Source organism: Dichomitus squalens, assembly GCF_000275845.1.
Source record: "Dichomitus squalens LYAD-421 SS1 unplaced genomic scaffold DICSQscaffold_5, whole genome shotgun sequence".
NCBI classification, from domain to species: Eukaryota; Fungi; Basidiomycota; class Agaricomycetes; order Polyporales; family Polyporaceae; genus Dichomitus; species Dichomitus squalens.
In genome coordinates, this window is record NW_006766887.1 from 24,396 (window position 1) to 43,426 (window position 19,031).

The 19,031-nt window shown below is 56.2% G+C and overlaps 6 protein-coding genes across 6 annotated transcripts in view; 3 read left to right on the forward strand and 3 right to left on the reverse strand.

Moving 5' to 3' along the window:
• Window positions 1–1,751, forward strand: part of DICSQDRAFT_125095 (uncharacterized protein) — a gene marked incomplete at both ends in the record, with an annotated part of 2,752 nt that extends 1,001 nt beyond the window's left edge. Inside the window, one exon of the mRNA XM_007362740.1 lies at window positions 561–1,751. Within this exon, the coding sequence (XP_007362802.1) occupies window positions 561–1,751 (1,191 nt within the window). The remainder of the gene's footprint in view (window positions 1–560) is intronic.
• Window positions 1,752–4,016: 2,265 nt separating this feature from the next.
• Window positions 4,017–5,569, forward strand: DICSQDRAFT_144708 (acid protease; the record flags this gene model as incomplete). The annotated part of the gene is made up of 6 exons (XM_007362741.1): window positions 4,017–4,189; window positions 4,244–4,614; window positions 4,684–4,814; window positions 4,876–5,282; window positions 5,336–5,437; window positions 5,500–5,569. The coding sequence occupies 6 exons, from the start codon at window positions 4,017–4,019 to the stop codon at window positions 5,567–5,569; spliced, it is 1,254 nt and encodes a 417-aa protein (XP_007362803.1).
• Window positions 5,570–6,972: 1,403 nt separating this feature from the next.
• DICSQDRAFT_167159 (uncharacterized protein) lies at window positions 6,973–7,269 on the forward strand (the record flags this gene model as incomplete). Its single annotated transcript, XM_007362742.1, has 2 exons — window positions 6,973–7,095; window positions 7,168–7,269. 2 exons carry the CDS (start codon window positions 6,973–6,975, stop codon window positions 7,267–7,269), a joined length of 225 nt encoding a protein of 74 aa, XP_007362804.1.
• A 1,970-nt stretch (window positions 7,270–9,239) lies between these two features.
• On the reverse strand, window positions 9,240–11,034 carry DICSQDRAFT_125097 (uncharacterized protein; the record flags this gene model as incomplete). The annotated part of the gene is made up of 3 exons (XM_007362743.1): window positions 9,240–10,552; window positions 10,685–10,925; window positions 10,993–11,034. The coding sequence occupies 3 exons, from the start codon at window positions 11,032–11,034 to the stop codon at window positions 9,240–9,242; spliced, it is 1,596 nt and encodes a 531-aa protein (XP_007362805.1).
• A 753-nt stretch (window positions 11,035–11,787) lies between these two features.
• Window positions 11,788–13,959, reverse strand: DICSQDRAFT_159938 (uncharacterized protein). The gene is made up of 4 exons (XM_007362744.1): window positions 13,501–13,959; window positions 12,818–13,143; window positions 12,561–12,706; window positions 11,788–12,509 (listed from the first exon to the last, which is right to left on the reverse strand). Exons 1-3 carry the CDS (start codon window positions 13,898–13,900, stop codon window positions 12,590–12,592), a joined length of 843 nt encoding a protein of 280 aa, XP_007362806.1. The 5' UTR covers window positions 13,901–13,959; the 3' UTR covers window positions 11,788–12,509; window positions 12,561–12,589.
• A 163-nt stretch (window positions 13,960–14,122) lies between these two features.
• DICSQDRAFT_133706 (gamma-glutamyl phosphate reductase) lies at window positions 14,123–18,099 on the reverse strand. Its single transcript, XM_007362745.1, has 9 exons — window positions 17,875–18,099; window positions 17,539–17,809; window positions 17,153–17,473; window positions 15,968–17,062; window positions 15,486–15,868; window positions 15,145–15,429; window positions 14,433–14,569; window positions 14,220–14,354; window positions 14,123–14,161 (listed from the first exon to the last, which is right to left on the reverse strand). Exons 1-4 carry the CDS (start codon window positions 18,031–18,033, stop codon window positions 16,446–16,448), a joined length of 1,368 nt encoding a protein of 455 aa, XP_007362807.1. The 5' UTR covers window positions 18,034–18,099; the 3' UTR covers window positions 14,123–14,161; window positions 14,220–14,354; window positions 14,433–14,569; window positions 15,145–15,429; window positions 15,486–15,868; window positions 15,968–16,445.
• Between the last annotated feature and the right edge of the window lie 932 nt (window positions 18,100–19,031).

A 19,031-nucleotide genomic window follows, 5' to 3' on the forward strand; every position in this document is an offset into this window, starting at 1 on the left:
GTGCAGGCGTGGCGGGTGAGGAGGGTGGGGGACGCGCGACATGGAAGACCACCGACGCTGGCGCTACCGTGGCGCATCAGCGCGCAATTTTTGATGATCAAAGTGCCCAATTGGTATTGTGGCGCTTGATGCGAGATTTTAGGGTTTGCGCGAGGAGGACCCGCCATTCGTGCTCCCTCCCCTCCCTCGCTGCGCTCGGGGGGTCCCCCGAGCCGGGAGCACTCAGGCGGGCACTCTAAAGCCTCGTTCGCGCGATAAATACAGACGGCCTCCCCTCTTGGGGGGAGGAGGAGGTGTGAGTATCGCCTAACCCAAACCCAAACCCAAACCCTAACCGAACCCAAACCCGAACCCAAACCCGAACCCTAACCGAACCCTAACCGAAACTCTAACCGACGCGTATCACTAAGACCGCGTGGGTTGGGAGGTTTGATACCTGCCTGGCCCGATATCCCAGAGGTTTGCAAACCTCGTTGTAGTCTCTACCAAGGCGAGGGCGAAGGTGAGGAGCCGTCTCATCGACTAGCATTGTCTAGAGCCGCTGACACCTCCTTCTACAGGCCCACAAGGTGAAGAGCCGTCCTCCGCCCCCCGTCGTGTCCAAGGCCAAGCGCAGCGCCGGAAAGAAGCGGCCCAACTCGCTACCAACCCCCGAGGTGTTCACCCGCTCGTCCCTTGCGGCCCGTGCTATCGCTGGGCTGCAGACGAGCGGCGAACACCACCACGCCTCCCCGACCGAATGCCATGCTTGGGGCGCGACGGCACCACCTACTCGCGGTCGACGCCCAGAGCAGATGCCCTACTCGCGCGACAGCGCGCTCATCTACCGGCATGAGCCTGCTTATTACCCGCACGCCACCCCACAGGGTCCGTTCGCCGGGCACCCTCCCTTCCGCCCCATCCCCAGTGCCGCTCCTCGCGAAGCGTACACGCCGCTCCCCAATCGGCCCACACAAGCTGGGTTCGCTGGCACGGACTACGCTGGGTGCGTCTTCGCACAGGCCGCTGCTGGCCGCCTCGTGCCTCCACCTCAAGTGGCGCAGCCCAACGCCTTCGTGGCGCAGGCGGGCGAGCCACTCGTCAACTGGTACGGGGCTTCCACCGTTTGCCCCTGCAGCGCCCTCTCGTACTCCACTCGCGAGCGTTACACCGGAGTCGCTGTGAGCTCCCCACTAGGGCCGTCCACGCTCGCGCTGGAGCAGGTTCCCAATTCGGACGACGAGTTGTTCGACCTGAAAGCGTTGGAAGACAGCATGGCATCGAGCTCGCTGTCGGACGCTCTCGTCGACCACCACGCTGCTCCTGTGTACACGGGGCATGTTCGTACTGATGACGCGCTGCCTGGGTCGTACACCGGCGCTGTGTCGATCGGAGTGAGTGGATGGACGGGCTCACCTGAGGCTACCGTCTACTACGCGAATCCCGGAGCGCATAGCACGATTGGGGTCGAGCCAACGCTCAACGCCATGTATGCCGCGTCAATCGTCGGCGCGACTGTCGACACCTTCCCGGGGATCCCATCGATCGTTCCTCTCACGAGCCAGATGGAGATTGATCCCACCTTCTCCGGCTGCTTCGACGAGTGCGAACCCTTGTGGTTGCCCTCGTCGACGTCCAACAACTCCTTCGGCGTCCACGACACCGTGGAACAGTGGGTCGATGGCACGTACCTCGCGTCGTCGCCGTCCTCCCACTACCCGCAACCTGAACTGGCCTTCCCCTTCACTGGAGCTGGCAGTTGGCTACAATAGTTAACTCATATTCGTTGTAGGGAGCTGTCCTTTGTGACTTCCTCCACAACACTGAGGCGGAGGCTACAAGTCTCTCCACGTAGTGTCCTCAAAGGGCGTATAAGGAAGCGCATGTAGATGTCGTACCCACTCACCACTCGTCTCTGTAGTGTCCATGTCCCTGTATTCATTCATCGAATTCCCTCTGTGCTTCAAGCTTCAAGTCCGTGTGCACCAACGTAGGGAGCGATAAGGTACGTCCCCGACGACTGATTTGCTATGGGCTAATTATTTGTTGTTGGCAACAAATAGTTAACTCATAGCATACCCATCGCGTCTGATGTCGGATTGGTGTAAGCCTATGGGGGTGCGTCTAGCAGTGTCTCGTAGACAAAAGGATATTCTCGCACCACACAGCCCAGTAGCAATGGTCAAATCGAAGACAAGGGGGTTCAGTGTGTTAGTATCGCGATGGCACTCGGGGTCAAGACCGAAGCTGGCTGAGGTACACCACTCCGAGCTCTCGCTGGAAAGCTTGCAGACCTGCCACGTTTGATCAATCGATGCGCAGGTGAGGGCCACGCGATAGCAGATACTCAGGATATCGCGCGGACTGGAAAACAGGGGCATCGGCGTGAGCAGTGAGATGGCTGCATTGACATGTCGACCTTTTCAGTTGAGAACGAGCTAAGCCTTGGGGATTTCAGCAAGAATATTATCGACCGTGGCTCGTCTGTAGACTGGGTGGTTGTGCCAGAAAGACGTCGCGATGAAGAGGCGCTTAGGATGGGGGCGCAGTACATAGCGGCGTTGATGATGCACGGGCCGGACTCGGACATCTGTACTTAGCTCCTGCCCACCACCGCCTCTTTTCATCGTCGTCATCACATGTCCCTTCTTGCTTCCCGACGCTCTACATCCGGCTTCTGTTGTGCAGGCTATGACTTTCTCAGTCCTCACCTCTTGTATTCCGACATGGCTTTAAATTCAAGCTGATGGCATCGCTATACTTACTGCCGTACTCGGGTACCTGGGTCAAATTCGGCTTCGAGGAAACACCTGGGCCCAAGCTTGAGGTCTATGAGCTACATAACAACGATGGGTTCCCAGGCGAGGGCCACCTGCATGTAAGGGCATCATGATGATATGGATAAAGCATGCTTGGTTCGGGGCAGGATGCCATCTTGGTTCGCGCATCTCTAGGCACCTGTCAACATCCTCGCACGTTCGTGCTAGGGGAGGTGCATTTAGACACAGCTCGTGTCTTCTGTGTTGTTAATTCACCACCCTGAGGACCCGTCAAAGGAAATGCCCCTTCTGCATCTTTACATACATCGATGCTACTGCTAGGAAGCTCTCCGCATGTCTCTCCCTAGTTGTGCACAGCCCTTGCATTCCATCTCCCACCCGCGGACTGAGCGGGTTTCGCTCCTCAAAACCAAAATATCTGCACATGGTTCGGGTCGGATTCTCTGTGCTATGGAATTGCCTTGGCATGAGCCTCTTGTCTATCACTGCCGGTACCCAAGGGAATGGTTTCACTATGCTTCTCACTAGTTCTGATGATTGTGTACAGGTTTGCCTGAACTGTTACCCTAAGTCACTTTCTCGGAGCCAAAGCGATGTATACTTCAGGTACCTCATCTTGTTCATTCGATATCGGTTTTCCTCGCTCGCTCGATATGGATGGCAGTCACATCTCCTTCGTAGGCACAAGGAGACCACTGTACCCGAACAGCCATCTCAACTTCCCGTTCGCCGGTATGACATCGAACTCGGAAGCACTCTCGGTCGATATTCCAAGAAGACTGCCTTTGCAAGACAGCCCTCCCTGCATACAGTTTTCCCACAGCCAGGGGTCAATAGTACAGTCGTCACCGAGGAAAGGATATAATCCAGTGCCTACTGGGACACAGGTTATATGACAGTGGGCTGGCTTGGCATGTGCTCTCCATCCAAAGGTAAGGTGGCGTCCTCTTTCCGATTAGGTTCATCAAGCTAAACCTGTGTGGCTTTCTTCTTCATAAATCACGATATCACCGGCATGTACCCTATACATGCGGAGGCAACGCTGTTATGGGAATGCATGGAGAAGATCGTGCTACATCATCTTCTCCCCTGACAATTGCGTGTTGCAGTCTGCCAATGCATCATGCGCAGCTGAATGCAGGGAAGCGTGCTCGCACAGCCTATCGTCGTATATAAAGCCTCTCAACAGCGTTCCGACGTCTCATTCCTCTGTCTGCTCTCTGCAGCCCACCCACACTCCTTTCCTTTCCTATAGCCATGTTGTGCAAGGTTACACTGATCGCCGTCGCAATCGCGCAGCTCTGTGTGGCTGCACCCGCGCATCGGGATGTTGGTATCAGTATCGCTTTGCAAAAGAACAGCTCGCTCACCACCGCCAACGGCACCTTCAACCATGCTGCTGCAATCAGGCACTCCGTTAAAGTCGCTAAGTACGCGCTATTTATATAGCTTTCATTCCTCCTACTCACATCATGATGCTGCAGCAAGTACCGCCAGAACTTGATCAATTTCCACAAGAATACTGGCCGCTTCCCCAAGAACGTCACCACTATTCCTCCTCCCAAACTAATGCCCTCGAATCTCCGTCGACGTCAAAATGAATCGCTGGAGGACATTGGGGATGACACAGAATGGGCTGGTACAATCGGCATCGGAACTCCCCCTACACCGTTCCTGATCGACTTCGACACGGGCTCATCGGATCTCTGGGTACCCTCGTCCTCTTGCGCAGATTGCGGGGCCCATCAGACGTACGATGCTACGGTGTCATCTTCGAGCGTGGCTCTAGAGGGCACTTTCGAGATCGAGTACGGGGACGGCTCGACGACATCTGGTCCCATCTATACCGATATAGGTACAATGCCCATCACAACGTTTCGCGCCCAAAGATGTTCGGTGATAGACTCACTATACGGCTTTGCAGTGACCGTCGCGGGTGTCGCGGCTAGGAACCAATCCTTCTCGGCCGTCACGCAAGAGTCCTCGCAATTCTCAGAGGACACGATCGATGGCATCCTTGGTCTCGCCTTCCCGGATATCTCCAACTTGGGCCAGGTCTGTTCCTGTTTCCTCTGTCTGCTGTCCCCACATTGGTGACGGGTGTCCTCTTTTGCAGCCGCCCTTCTTCCAAACGGCGCTCGTGCAAGGCAGCGTTCCCGAGGGCGTCTTCGGTTTCAAACTCTCGTCCAACGACTCTGAACTCTATCTGGGTGGCACGAACACGTTGCTCTACACCGGCTCGCTCGAATTTCACAACGTCTCCGAGGTCGGCTACTGGCAGATTGGCGGGACGAGCGCTGTGCTCAACAACGACAAAGCCATAGCGTCGGGCTTTGACACGATCATCGACTCTGGCACTACCATCATGTACGGGACTCCTTCCGATGTTAGCGCTTTTTACAGCGCCATTCCCGACTCGCAGGTCTTCGACCAGGCCAACGGGCTTTATTCGTACCCCTGCGACTCTCCGCCCTCACTAGCGTTCAGCTGGGGTGGCAATTTGTGGACGGTCAGCGAGGAAAAGTGAGTGAAGGCTCGTCAGTCCTTATTTGAATGGTTCCTTACAGATTCTGCAGCTTCAACCTCGGAGAGACCGAAGAAGGCTCCGGTCAATGCGTTGGCGCGCTTTCCGGCGAGGACCTCGGCCTCGGGGACAACGTCTGGCTGCTCGGAGACAGGTACGTCGTATAGCCACGTGCGCTACTGAAATACAAAGGGTGAACTGGTCGCTGCTGTCTAGCTTCATGAAGAACGTTTACACGGCGTTTGATTTTGATCACAAGCAGGTCGGCTTCGCGGCGTTGGCTTGAGCATGCGATCAAGAGCTTCCGTGGTATCCACAGATCACAATTGCTCAAGTGCTCTGTATCCGGAGGTCCATAAATATATGTTTTGTCTTACTACCCATGCCTTGTCCAGGTGTGGCTGTCATTCTCTACCAATAGTCACTCTTTGAGACATTGTACAGTACTGCTGGCGTTAATTTGCCGACGATCTCGTACTCTTGATCGTCGCAAGGACGATTCCCGATGTCTACAAACGGCTCTAAGACCATTGGAAGATGCATAGTAGTATCATGCTTCCCAGAAGGAGCAGTTTGAGCGGGTATAGGAGCTTTATTCGAGTGAACCCTAGGACCTTCAAAGGGGATTGACATAGTTTGTCTGGCCTTCTCTCAACGCGACAATCCATAAGCTGTACCAACACAAAGTAGTTTCCAGTATATTCTCACCTTCTTGGGTTCATTGAATGACGCATGTGCTAGATTTCCCAGAGAAACTTCCTACATAGTTCGTCTACTCGGCGAAACCCGGTGGAAGTGTGAATCGATGACGAGCGCCAATGATCAACGCACTGCAACCAGTGCCAGTCTCTGCTTCAGTCGTTGCCATTTCCTTCAGACTGGTGAAGAAGTGCTCATCGTCTTTGCCTGAGCCAAAGAAAGGAAAGTGACTACTGAGCTTTGAATGACTGATTTCTTAGGGCTGGAATGGCTCGCGAGACCGCGTAGTACGTGTCATCAATGCTTAGCCGAGCATAATCGCCTTAGGCCGTACAACCTATCGTGGGGCAACAAAAGCAACATCGGAGTATACGAGTTTCATTCATGCGTCACTTTTGGCCTTCATTTGTTCGTGACAGGTCAAAAGATGATAGGAGTCGCTCTGCCTTTGTGTACTTACAATGGTCGACGTATCGACATTGCAACGCTCAATCCCGAAACATCAAACTCTCAATGTCTGTAAACGCTTGGGAATCCATGTAGTATATATGGCATGCAGAGCCGACATCTCCATGCAACTCACTCCTGTCCATTCGACCTTGCCCCTTTAAGTTGAGAGTACAGCTCGTCCTTGATCCCTAGCCCGCCTCGAAAGCTCACGATCGTCAATATTGGACAAGCTCTACTCAAAGAGGTCAGCGATCGCTATGTCTCTGGCAATACGCACACCTCATCTGACCTCATCCGGTCATCTTTGCTTCCCTAGGCCTGGACCTCTGTGCCACAGCTTTGTGCATGTCTACATGGTAGCCGTTGGTGCACGCGTTCCACACGAGCAAGCGATTATTCAAGGTGTACGAGTGGGACCCTGGCACGACATATACTGCCTATGAAATCCGTACTAAACTCCACCTATCGGCTTGGTTCCCCGCTTCTATTGGCCAAAGACTCCTTTGTCAGACTCTCCCAAGCCTTCTTCAGATTCCAGCTATGTCCGATATTCTCGAGCATCAGGACAACGAGAAGCAGTCCGATGGCGACACAGTCACCGGACACTTCATCCAGAAGCAGTCTATCCCAAAGCGGCTGGTCAAGGCAGTCGGGGCGAATGCGGTAAGCCGTTGCTGTGGCTAGACTTCATGCCCTCCTCAACCGCTCATGACGAACATGTCTGCATAGCCCTAGAAGCAAGGCAATCTCGGCCGATATCATCTCAACGAAGCAAACGGGGAGACTCAGACAACTGATTCGCACAGTGCTACCCTTTCGACCACGTACTCAGACTAGCGCTTCTATGACGTTCGCGAAGGCTGCCACCACTACTGCTATAGCCCATTTCACATCAAAAATGTCTGCATCTCCCAGTAACTGTAACGGTGGCGTCACGGATGACGCACCGTCACAGAGAAGTACGGCAGTACCCGGCTTAGTCACCCGAGGTAACGGTGCTTAGTGGCTGTAACGGGCTGGGAAAGTGGGACGGGTAGTCCAACGGTTGTGCGTGGTGCAATTCCCGCACGTTCCATTTTCAGCTAGTCGTTACATTTGGTGGAACGTCAGTGAATGCGTTCGAACCCCGGCTCAACCAATGGCATTTGGTTTCCCCAGGCCTCGATCGAGAGAGGGGGGATGTAACGGTGGCGTCACGGATGACGCACCGTCACAGAGAAGTACGGCAGTACCCGGCTTAGTCACCCGAGGTAACGGTGCTTAGTGGCTGTAACGGGCTGGGAAAGTGGGACGGGTAGTCCAACGGTTGTGCGTGGTGCAATTCCCGCACGTTCCATTTTCAGCTAGTCGTTACAGTAACCCAGGTCAATATGCTCAGCACTCGCCGACGGGGGAATACGTCCAGAAGCAGTCCATCCCGAAGTCGGTGGCGAGGGCGATTCCCAAGCACGACGTAAGACTACATGACTTCGAGAGCGCCTCTGCATAAACTCACCAGGTTGGCTAGATTGTAAACACAATGATGCTTCTGGGGGTTGGAGGGCATGAGCGGGAAGCTAAGGTTCGGAACGCCACAGGCTGAGCGGGCGAACGCCAGGAGGCGGCTGCTGCTGCGCGCTCTCAAGAAGGCGAAGGCGGCGTGCCCGCCTTTTACGACCGTACCTCTTCCTGCAACAACGAAGGCAGAGGTAGATAATGGTCGTCTTCGACGGCTACGCCTCTTGCTCTTGCCACAAAAGCGAAGGTGAGCAAACATCCCGCCGACCGGAGCCTGGGTGATCTGTTGACTCTTACGTCCATACAGCCTGATGACGTACACCCCATCGAAGTCCGACTAGTCTCATCGTCCGCGAAACCACCAGCCTCTGCACTCGCTGAGAACATCATGGCAGAGGATGTCCTTTTATAATGTACTAGCAAAGAACTTGCATGGTCTATCGACCCTTATAAACATCAGGTCGACCATCGTTGTTCCATGCGCGCGTCCTGACAGAATCCTAACCCCAGGTCTCAGTTGTCGGGTACTTCGTATGTTCAAGCGTCTTCGCCGCAGCTATTCTGGGTGGAGCGCTTATGGAGCGCCACAACTCGTCACCGCCGTCAAAATCAGATTCCGAACCTCGAGGAGGGGTACGAGATATCTCGTGTACTTGATAGTATCAGCGGGAGAAGTTCCTGGGCGGTCACTCACCGCCCCAGGCCCCAGGACTACATATTGGGATATCCGAACGAGTCATTCGTCCAAATTGGTCACACTGTGCCCGCAGGAATTTCTAGAATTGGCGTACAAGGTCGACTTCTCGCCAACTGAGATGGTTTAGCTCCGTTTATGCCTTTGGTCTGAGTGTAGTAGTGCAGAGCGTCCCAGGTTTACTCAGACGGCAGAAGGTGGCGTATAATCAGGCTGTCCTCCAAGTAAACCTAGGACCGACACCTACAGCATATAAACGGGTCTAATATACATGATGATAAGGGTATAAGGATAGGTATATGCAGGAAGAGGCTATATAGTATGTGCAGCACGAATGGACGAGATGGACAGAGAGCTGGGCATAATGACTGTCCGCAGACACCAGATGAGGAACAAGGGCGCCAAAAGCAAGGCAAAACAAGGAAAAACACAAAGGACAGCAGTAGCGGATGGCACAGAGAACCGGCCACAGCAAGCAGAACGCCACTCAAGAGGTACCGAGTATGTGAACAGTCCATTGTTTACGTTTCAAAAAGAGCGCCAAGAAACAAGGGGTGTAAGTCATAAAATCGTGCGTTCGTGAGCCGCAGGCAAGACAAAGGGCGAGGATCAGGTATCAGTGTCGGGGGTAACGGCCAGCTTGGGACGAGTGGGGCGGCCTGAGATGAGACGAGTAGAGAGCCCTCTCTGGAGAGGGGTAAGCAGGCTCGGCTTGAGAGACGTAGAGAGGCCCCCCCTCAGACGAGTACGGGTGACCAGCGGGAAGGAAGTACGACAACCCAGCTTGAGACGGATACGCATGAGCAACCGGAGCGGGATAGTAGCCAGAGCCAGAGGGACCCGGAGCAGAGTGCGACGCGTGCATGTAGCCTGATGCCGGGGGAGCGTAGGCCTCTTGCTGCGCGTCGGAGTACGCGAGTACGGGTTCGGTGGTCTCGCCGAAGATGCCCTCTGGGAAGAACAGGTGCTGCGATTGCGACAAGTCCGGCGCTGCAGCGGCTGCCGGTAAGCCATGCCGGTTCATGAGCGGATGCGGGGGACGGGGCGTACCGGACATGCTCGCGTAAGAGGTATGCTGTCCGTAGTGGGATCCTTGGGGGTGCCTTATCGCGGTCATTGCCGTTGGTTGCGGGTTCCCAGAAAACATCATGTCGAGTGGGAACTGATCCGGGGGGAGGGGCGGAAGGTCAGACGGGTCTTGAAGGCGCTGAGGATCAGACACAGCGCGGGAGCCAAGTAGACTTGCGGAGTGCTCACCGGAGGGCCCATATGTCGGAGAGCTATCGAAGTCGAACTCCCCAACCATCCCAATAAACGGCGAAGGCGTCGCCGAGCTGGGCGGATGGCTCGGCGCGCGCAGTGAACTAGGGCTGTGAGGAGCCGACGACGGATATTGCCAGTATTCACCATAAGCTGGCGATGGATCTGGGAGCCAGTATGGCCCCGTCCTTGGGTCATGCTGCCGAGAAGGTGTCAACGGCAAGGATGCCGTGGACGGTGTGTCAGCCCAGTTCGACGAAGACAGGCCTTGAGGGGAGTACTGCACGCCAGAACCCGGAGTATCTGGCGTGAGGCGATCTCCTCCAGAAAAGGCAACTGACGGTATCGGAGACATGGGCGAGAGCGCGTTGGTCCGGACCTGACTCGACTGGGGGCCGGCGGTGGGGAAGTGTCCGACAGTCCGCGGCCAGGATCGGGGCCCCGCGAGCGATCCACTGTCATCTGCATACATGCGCGGAAGCACGCTGCTCGAGTTGCTTCGGTGGAAGTGGCTTTCTCCGGGATGAGCAATGACGGGCACTTCGGGAGTGCTTCGAGTTTGACGGTGTCCCGGGCCCCCGCTGCCCGCCGGTGCTGCAATCGATGGACGGCGTCGCTTCGAAGGTCCAGCCTCTGTCGGGACATCGTCTGCCTGACGCGTGCGTGTCACTGTCGAGGCGTGAGCAGCCTGACCAGTGTATGTTACTGTCGGTGGTGCAAGCATTGTTCCTCGTGCCGTTACCGCAAGCGCAGGTGCCACTGGAGCTGCTTCGTGTGCGCCCACACTTGGGCGGCGCTCACCGTGTCGCGACGATCCAGCGCCCTCACCTCGGTCTGCGCCCGCGCCTTGCCCGCGCCCAGGCGACCGTCGCGGCCGCGTGGCGGCGGGCAAAGACGTGAACTGGCCGTCTTGAGACAGCTGGAAAACGCCCTGATGCGATCCGCCAGGATGTGGTCTGGCTGCGGGAGGGATTTGAAATGAGTCTTCGAACGTCTGCACGGGGCCTGGCGCCTCTTTGGGCCTGCCAAACGGCCGGCGGCTCTGCAAATGATGGCGCACCGTCATATTAGCGTCCCGTCGTGCCGCACAGTGATATGCAAGGACGCACCTCGCGTTTCGGCTTCGACGGGGGTTTGTCCTTGTACGACATGATCCGAGTCGGTGCTGGGATTGGCTATAGTTGTACTCGTCTGATGCTGGTCGGGGCCGCGTTGGCGAATGCGGCAGGAGGCGGCGTGGGGAGGGGGGACTGAGTGAAGGACGATCTCCGTCCCGAGCACTTTTAAGTGCGCATCGCAAAACGCCGCATGCGCGGGACATAGCCCGTGCAGTTATTCAGCGTCTTCTCCACAGATTCTTGAACTCGCCGCCGCGGGGAAATCTGAGATTACCGCCTCCGTCGGACAGAGAGACAGACGTGCCACGCACAGGCACCGCATCCCTGGGCTCGGAATTGGTGAGCATGATGTGATTTGCTGGACGGAAAGTGTAAATAGCCGTAGTAGTCCGGAGCCCTGCACAGCGTCTCCGCTCCGGCTCTGCGGGGGTTGGGACTGACGGCGAGACACCGAGAGCGGGCTCCGGAGCAGGGCGCGGATGCTTTTGGGAGAAAATGCGCCGATGGTTACAAGGCACAGCTTTGCACATGGCAGGCGACCATGCTATACCACTCGCCGCCCGAATACTCGAGCTAGAGTCCCAGGGAAGAATAGGACAGTCGGATATATGACCCCTCTCGGATATCTCGCCAACTCCGGCTTGCACATCCATCCCAATAGAAGCAAAAAGAATAACGATTCTGGAGCATCTGCACGAGTGCAAGTAGGAATATACAAGGTAGGCTGCCTTGCCCTGTATAGCACCGTTGACGTATTCACGGACACCGCCGAGAGGCACGCGTGGGTAGCGCTCACAGCCTCCCCATCTAAACATACTTGGTGCTCAGAAGGCGGGCTGCAAGGATGATGCGAACACCATCGGAGCCTGGCTCGGTATTACGGCAGCGACCGACATACACGAGGCATGGAAGGGCCAAGGCACTATACTGAGAGAAGCGGTCCTGTCAAGGTCCTCCGGCTGTGATTACGTCGTCGTGGCAGAGCGAGTGACGAGGCCTGGCAGCAGGTGCCAACAGTGCGCAGATCGTAGACAGCTGCTGTCGCTGAGATATCTCAATCACGGCTGACACAATGACAAAGCTTGTTCGACATCGCGCTAATACATACGTGGTGCGCGAGATAGGGGCAAGGCCACGCGACATGAGACAACGATGGCTTCGCGAGATATGAATGCCGTACAGATCTTAAGAGGGACGCGGTCAGCCAACCAGAGAGGAGGAGGAGAATGGAGACGAGGCAGCGGCGGAAGGGGGGAGCAGTCGACTGCGCATAACGAGCTTCGTGGGCGCGAACGGCGATCGTTCAAGCGACGCGCTACCGTCAGATTGTAGATGGTAATCGCTGCCGCATCGCTGAGATGTGTGTAACGGACCAAGAGGAGGACCACTTCATTCGCAGCGTCGGAACGGCTGGTCTCCGGCCTAACAACTGGGCTTGGCCCTTGGTCGTCCAAATCACTGCCTGCGTGAGAAGGTCCCCCTTCGCTTGTCCTCCCACGACTCGCCGCCTGGGCGCAGTTATTGCGCATGGCAATCAATATGAATACCGGAGGACTTACGGGATGGAGGGCAGCGGGCTGCCGCAGCACTACTCATACCCCAGCTTGCGCCGCTCGTCTCGGTCTTTTTCCAATTTATCAACCTCCTCTCTAGCGTCACGGATGGTTTCGTCCCAAGATACGAAGAGTTCCGACAGGGTGTCGACCTGCGGTTGTAGTTCAGGTGGGGATTGACAGAAATGAGTTCCGCCATGGGAATCAGGAGCGATAAGCGAGGTGAACAGCAGCACGATGATCCCGAGCAGTCGGAGACGTACGTTTGTTGCATAGTGGTCCATGAGAAGCGCGATTCGCTTCTCCAAGTCAGCTGCCACACGCGAATCTTCATCGTGCGCCTGAAGCAACGCCTCCAGGCGGGGCTGTAGCGCTTCGTAGTCACCAAGCTTACCCGCGCCAGTGACACCCTTGCTTTCGAGCGCATTAATTTCGCGCAAGTCGCGCTCGGCGGCACGAATATCCGACTCCATCTCGGCGAGGAACGCATCGAGTTCGGTGGCCGACATGCTCTCGTACGTGGGCGGACTAACGGGGAGCGACCCCGATAGCGCGAAGGCTGGGGTAAGCATGTGCGCGTATTGCTCGTCTGCGGACGCGGACCATCAGTCCCAATTTGTGATGAACGTACGGCAAGGAACTGAAGCTCAACGGTCATCAGACAGGCCACAGTGCTTGTGAGCGAAGATACATGGAGCATCGCGCGATGCGCTCACATAGTAGTGTGCTTGTTCACAACCTGATACCGATGGCATCGCACAACAGTCGAGCTTCCCCCCCCGTGCAGGGAACCATCGACCACACGGTGCCTGTTTGCTCATCTGCTGACACTTTTTGCACCCGTCGCAATAATACTCAATCAAGGCTGGCGATGTCTGTGCCATCAGGGGTATAGAAATGCCGGCGATACGAGGTGCAAGGATAAGTTCAGACTTAGCGCACTCACATCGGTCCATGAAACGTTTCAGTGCGTCATTGCTCTGCGCGACACTGTCTAACCTCCGCTGGAGGTCCTCCGCTCGGCGCGTCAGACTTTCTCCGTCCTTGAGTTTCTCCGCCTTGACCCCACCCTTGCCCGACTGCTCCGGCACGTCATGTTTCGCACCGAAAAGCAGCGTCTCCAGCCATCGCAGCCGCAGCTCCAACGACAATGCAGGAGAAATTGAAGGCGGTGCGACCTGCGTGGCAGGGGGCTTCTGCTGATCAGCGTCATCCAGGTCGACGTCGCTGAAGCTGAACGTCGCGCTGGAGCCGACGTTCGGGGGCGGTGAGGAGGGCGGGGTGGACGTCGATAAATGCCGGTGCCGCTGTACGTCGCCTAGGAACACACTTCCGATGTGAGACATTACGTATGGAAAAGCAGAGCACAGAAGGCCGTCGTCGTCGGTGAGAGACTACGAGCGAGGGGGTCGGGGGTAATTGTCGACAGGAAGGGACGATGGCGGTGAGGACGGGAGCTGGCGGGGGGCTGTGACCTCTGAGCGCGAGCGTGGCGTGGGCGCCTCGCTGCGTTGGGTCGGCCCAAGACGCGTCCCGCCCCTGCGCGCTCTCACCTCTCCCTCCGACCACCACCACAACGCCCCCCGCCTCCCACTGCCCATCATGTCGTACGTGAATCAGTCTCCATGTATCCGATCCTATGCTCAATGCATTCACGTCGTCCAGGGAAACACCACAACCCACAGCCACGTCCGAACCACAGGTGTCATTGGAAGAGACCATCGAACTCGCCAAACGCGCCTTCGCGCTCAAGAAGTATGAGCAGGCGGTGGAGCATTACGCCTCTGCACTTGAACTGGTGTGAGTGACACGCACGCGGCGCGTCCATCGACGCGTCATGCGCGCGCAGCTGACCGCGTCCTGCCACTGCACCCACAGCACAAAGAAGCACGGAGAGAAGGCTCCCGAGACCGCAGACCTCTATTTCGCGTACGGCAAGGCGCTGCTAGAAAATGCTATCGCGCAAAGTGGTGTTCTGGGGAAACAGGATCCTGATGATTCATTGGACGACAGAGGTACGTACGCAGACTTGGGCTGTGGCTCAGGTCGCCCCTCCTTCTGGACTCTGTCTATGCAGCCACGTGGAAGTATTGGACAAGGGCGTTGCACTGGCTAGTTGAGATTGCCTACACGCCTGCCTGTCATGAGCTACCCGACATACATTCCAATGTCATAGTGCTGGGCAACTGTGGTCGATTGTGCATTTCCAGACCCTTGTTTGGTATACCCTGCGTACAGCCAATCTCGTTTCTATCTAATCCAGGCACATGGCACATGTCCGCATATTTTAACTATGTCTGAATCGTCTCACTCTTGCATAGCACGTCGCGTATTGCGTGGCGTGCGCCGCAAGCCGTCCTCTCCGTCTCAGTACCCTGTTTGCCGTGCGTGATGGGCGTTGCTCCGAAGAGGAACTGGCGTCCTATCGATATGGACGCTCTCCGGGTCAATGCACAGCCTTCGTCTACTAAATTCCAGACCTTATACCTTTCCTTGGTGCACATGCAGAACCACACCTTGCCTTTCCCGTGTTAGGGCACTGTCGCGCCTGCTGCGAACGAACACATGCTAACCACCTTATGTACAACAGATGACGCAGCCAACAGCGGCGCGTTCCTCTCTTTCTCAGGAGATGGGGAAGATGAGGCCGTGGACCTCTTCGCGGAGGCACAGAAATCTGTAGACGAAACGGAGGCTGCCGCTCAACAAGAGGAAGAAGACGACGAAGCGGAACCGGAAGATGACTTCAATGCTGCGTGGGAGGTGCTCGACCTTGCGCGCGCCATCTACGAAAAGCAACAAGACGAGTCTGAAGAAGTCAAGCTCAAGCTCGCCGAAGTGTTCATCACGCTTGGGGACGTATCATTGGAGACAGGTCCGCTTCCTCCCATTCTTCGCCTCTAGGCACACCGACTGACGTGTCTCACGCAGAGAAATTCGATCAAGCCATAACCGACTACTCTGCTGGCCTAAAGCTCAAAACCGACCTTCTCCCCCTCTCGTCGCGCCAGATCGCAGAGGCACATTACAAGCTCAGCATTGTGCTCGACCTGACCGCTGGCCGTTTGGGAGACTCGATAACCCACGCGGAGCGCGCGCTCGACAGCGTAGAAGCACGGTTAGCCGAACTGCGTGCCGCGCTCAGCGGCCAGGGTCTCGTCAAGCCGCCGGAACAGAAGGAGGACGCCAAAGGCAAGGGCAAGGCTACAGGCCCGGCCCTGCTCGGAGACGATGCTATCGTGCACATGACGAAGGCGCAAATGGAAGCCGAGGAGAAGGAGCTGCAGGGCCTCCGGGAAGACCTCGCTTTGAAGGTAAGCGCAGCTCGTCCCTTAGGCGCCAAGTGCCACCTCTTGCGGCTTGTCGCCTATTGCATCCACCTGCTAATCGCGCGTGTCGTTTCGCCATGATAGGTGGAGGAGCTCAAAACGTCTCCGAACGAGCCAGCCGACTCTGCGCCCGCGTTAGTGGCCAAGGCGCTGGACCAGGAGCTCAACGCAGGGTCTACCGCAGGGACTGTCAAACAGTCAGAGGTACATGATTTAACGGGCCTTGTGAAAAAGAAAAAGAAGAATGTGGACGCGAACGGAGATGCAACCGCAACTGCGTCGGCTGCGACGACCAAGCGGAAAGCCGAAGACAACGCTGAGGAAGCCCAAACAGAGAAGAAAGCCAAACTTGAGGACCCCACTTCGTGACATCTGTCATTCATGCCACCCCATTGTACACCTTTCTTCGTCTATCCTCCTTCACCCGGCTTATCTACCTGCGGCATTGTATCCATATCCATATACGCTACAACTCCCAATATACACTGCTTTCGCGCTTTGTTTTGTTTCCAATCCACCATCTCAACAGGGACCACATGCCGCTCTCTTCGCGCCCTCAGATTCAGAATGGCACAGTCGCCGCCTCGATCTTCCTATGCTTGTACCTCTTCTTCCCTTCCCCTGCCCCAAACTCGCCCACCACGTGCCCCTCGCCGCCCTTACTTTTCAAGACGTACTTGTACGTCACCAGTCCCTCCAGCCCGACTGGCCCCCGCGCGTGGATGCGCCCTGTGCTGATCCCGACCTCCGTCCCGAACCCATACCGGAACCCGTCGGCGAAGCGCGTCGAAGCGTTCACGAACGTCCCCGCCGAGTCGACCCCGCGGCAGAACACGGACGCAGCAGCCTCGTCTTCGGTCACGATGCTGTCCGTGTGATGGGAGGAGTGCGCGTTGATGTGCGCGATCGCCGCCGCAAGCGAGGGCACGGTCAGGACGGAGAGCGTGAGGCTCAGGTGTTCGGTCGTGTACGCCTCGGGGGGCGCTGGGGAGGCATGTGTGGCGAAATTCGCGGGGGCAGGCGAGAGCGACTGGAGGGCGGCGAGGGAGGGAGTGTCGCAGAGGAGCTTGACGTCGGCTGCGAGGAGGGCCTTAGCGACGTCTGGCCAGATGGTGTGGAGGATGCTATCGTGCAGAATGAGCGTCTCTGCTGCGTTGCATGCGGCAGGGTAGTCGATCTGTAGCCAACAGGGTCAGATTCTACACACGAGTACGAGTACGGATATAATTTCACGTAGGATGGCAGTAGTATGAGGGTGAATGCATACCTTGGAGTCGACCGCGACGCGAGTTGCCTTCTTAGGGTCCGCCGAGGCATCGATGTAGACAGAGCACAGGCCATCCGCGTGCCCCATGACGGGGATGCGCGTGCTGTTCTGGATGTTGCGGACGAGGCTGTTGCTCCCGCGTGGGATGACAAGGTCGATGTACTGGTCGAGCCCTAGCAGGGCGGATACTTCGGCTCGCGTCTGGATGGCTTGGATGTAGGTCGATGGAATGGATGTTTTAGACAGGGCTCCCTGGATGGCGCTGGAAAGGAGCTTGGTGGTCTCATTGGATTCTTTGCCCCCCTTCAGGATAGCGGCATTTCCTAGGATCGTATGTTCTCAGTGAGATCAAGCAGCATTTGTAGATGTAGGCGGATGTGGACTCTACCGGATTTTATGGCGAGCGAGGCGATGTTGACGACTACCTCCGGACGCGCTTCGAAAATTACGAGCAGCACGCCGATCGGACATGACACCCGGTAGAGTTCGAGATCGTCGTCCAGTTCGGAGGCATAAGAAACGATGCCATTAGGATCAGGCAGGCCCGCCACGTCGGTTATGCCTTGAAGCATTGAGTCCCACTTGTCCCCCTTGTTGAGGTCTAGCCTCTTCAACAGGGAGCCGGACATGCGTCCAGCATCCACTTCTTTCTGGGCTGCCTGATAATGGGAAGGACGGCTCAGTCTCGGCGTTATTTTCAATTGATTGATCATGCAAGAGTCACCTCAAGGTCTTGCCTATTCGCAGCCAGAATCTCATCCTTGGCGGCCTCGAGCTCTCTGCGGATCTCATGGAGCGCCTGCACTCGTTCCGAGGATGGGATGAGCTGCGAAGTCTCAAAAGCTGTCTTTGCCGCTTTCGCGATCTCTGTCGCGTCACTCATTGTCAACAGGGTCCTGACAGTTGATGGCGAGATCCCTTGTTGAGGTTGGCTGAACTCGCGGAGATCGTTTATAGAAGATGCAGACGAGAGGGAGAACCTGACTCGGATCGCCAAAACGACATACCTGAACCTCGCTGGATACGACCGGCGTCAACCGCGGGTTCCCGCAGGGGCGCGGTCCGTTTGCACTCATACGATCTACACCATCAAGCCCATTCCGGCTGTTTTCAGAACGATAGGCCCTTGCACGACCTTTGATACTAGTGTGACCCCAGAAGCTACGGTCATAACGTATCTCGTACATATCTCCCTCCCATCCTCGCCGATACATTTCAGACTTCGCACACTTCATTCGCATCTTGGATTGTACATACGTGTGAAATATGAAGAAAACCGGTGAAGGTTTGCATTGAGCATCGCGGAAATTACACGTCTGAGCCCAGAAGCTACGGAAAGGCGTCCACAGATTGTCATGGATGGTCACAATGTCGAAGACTGCCGATTTGAACACCGCTGTTATCAGTGGTTTGATAGCGAAGTTGGCCGAGGCAACACTGTCGAGGCGCTCAGATTAATAGTCAGCTTCATCTCGGTCAATGGCTGAATGTCACGCTCGAGAGACCTCTTCCCATCCTTCGAATACCGCAACGCGGAATCCTTCCGAAACTGAACAAGAACCTTCATTGAAAATGTTCAGAACACTTTACAAACCTACAGAAAGATCGGCGCCGCAGATCTTTTTGTGGCAACTCAGCAAAGTCAGTAAACCCTTGAAACCCTATTGAGATTGACTTGTATCGGGAGCAAATCCCTTCCAATTTCCTTCCTTCTTTTTGACATTGATCATTAGGAAGTACGTTGTCGCTTGTGTAACCCGTGCACACTTTTTGACAGGGAAATGCGAGAACTGGAGGCGTGTCAGTGGCTTCTGGGGTCGCTAGTAGTACACACAGCCGGTCCTCAAAATGAGCGGCCCAAACCAAGGTTTAGCGGGACAC

Bases quoted from the DNA above. Each gene is read 5' to 3' on its own strand.
- DICSQDRAFT_159938 (XM_007362744.1), bottom strand. From the start codon at position 13,900: ATGTCTCACATCGGAAGTGTGTTCCTAGGCGACGTACAGCGGCACCGG. The intron at 13,144-13,500 runs GTGAGTGCGCTA...CCGCGTCCGCAG, and splicing joins GAAACGTTTCATGGACCGAT to ACGAGCAATACGCGCACATG. The intron at 12,707-12,817 runs GTACGTCTCCGA...CTACAACCGCAG, and splicing joins TGGACCACTATGCAACAAAC to GTCGACACCCTGTCGGAACT.
- DICSQDRAFT_133706 (XM_007362745.1), bottom strand. From the start codon at position 18,033: ATGAGTGACGCGACAGAGATCGCGAAAGCGGCAAAGACAGCTTTTGAG. The intron at 17,810-17,874 runs GTGACTCTTGCA...TCCCATTATCAG, and splicing joins CGAATAGGCAAGACCTTGAG to GCAGCCCAGAAAGAAGTGGA. The intron at 17,474-17,538 runs GTAGAGTCCACA...ATACGATCCTAG, and splicing joins CTCGCTCGCCATAAAATCCG to GAAATGCCGCTATCCTGAAG.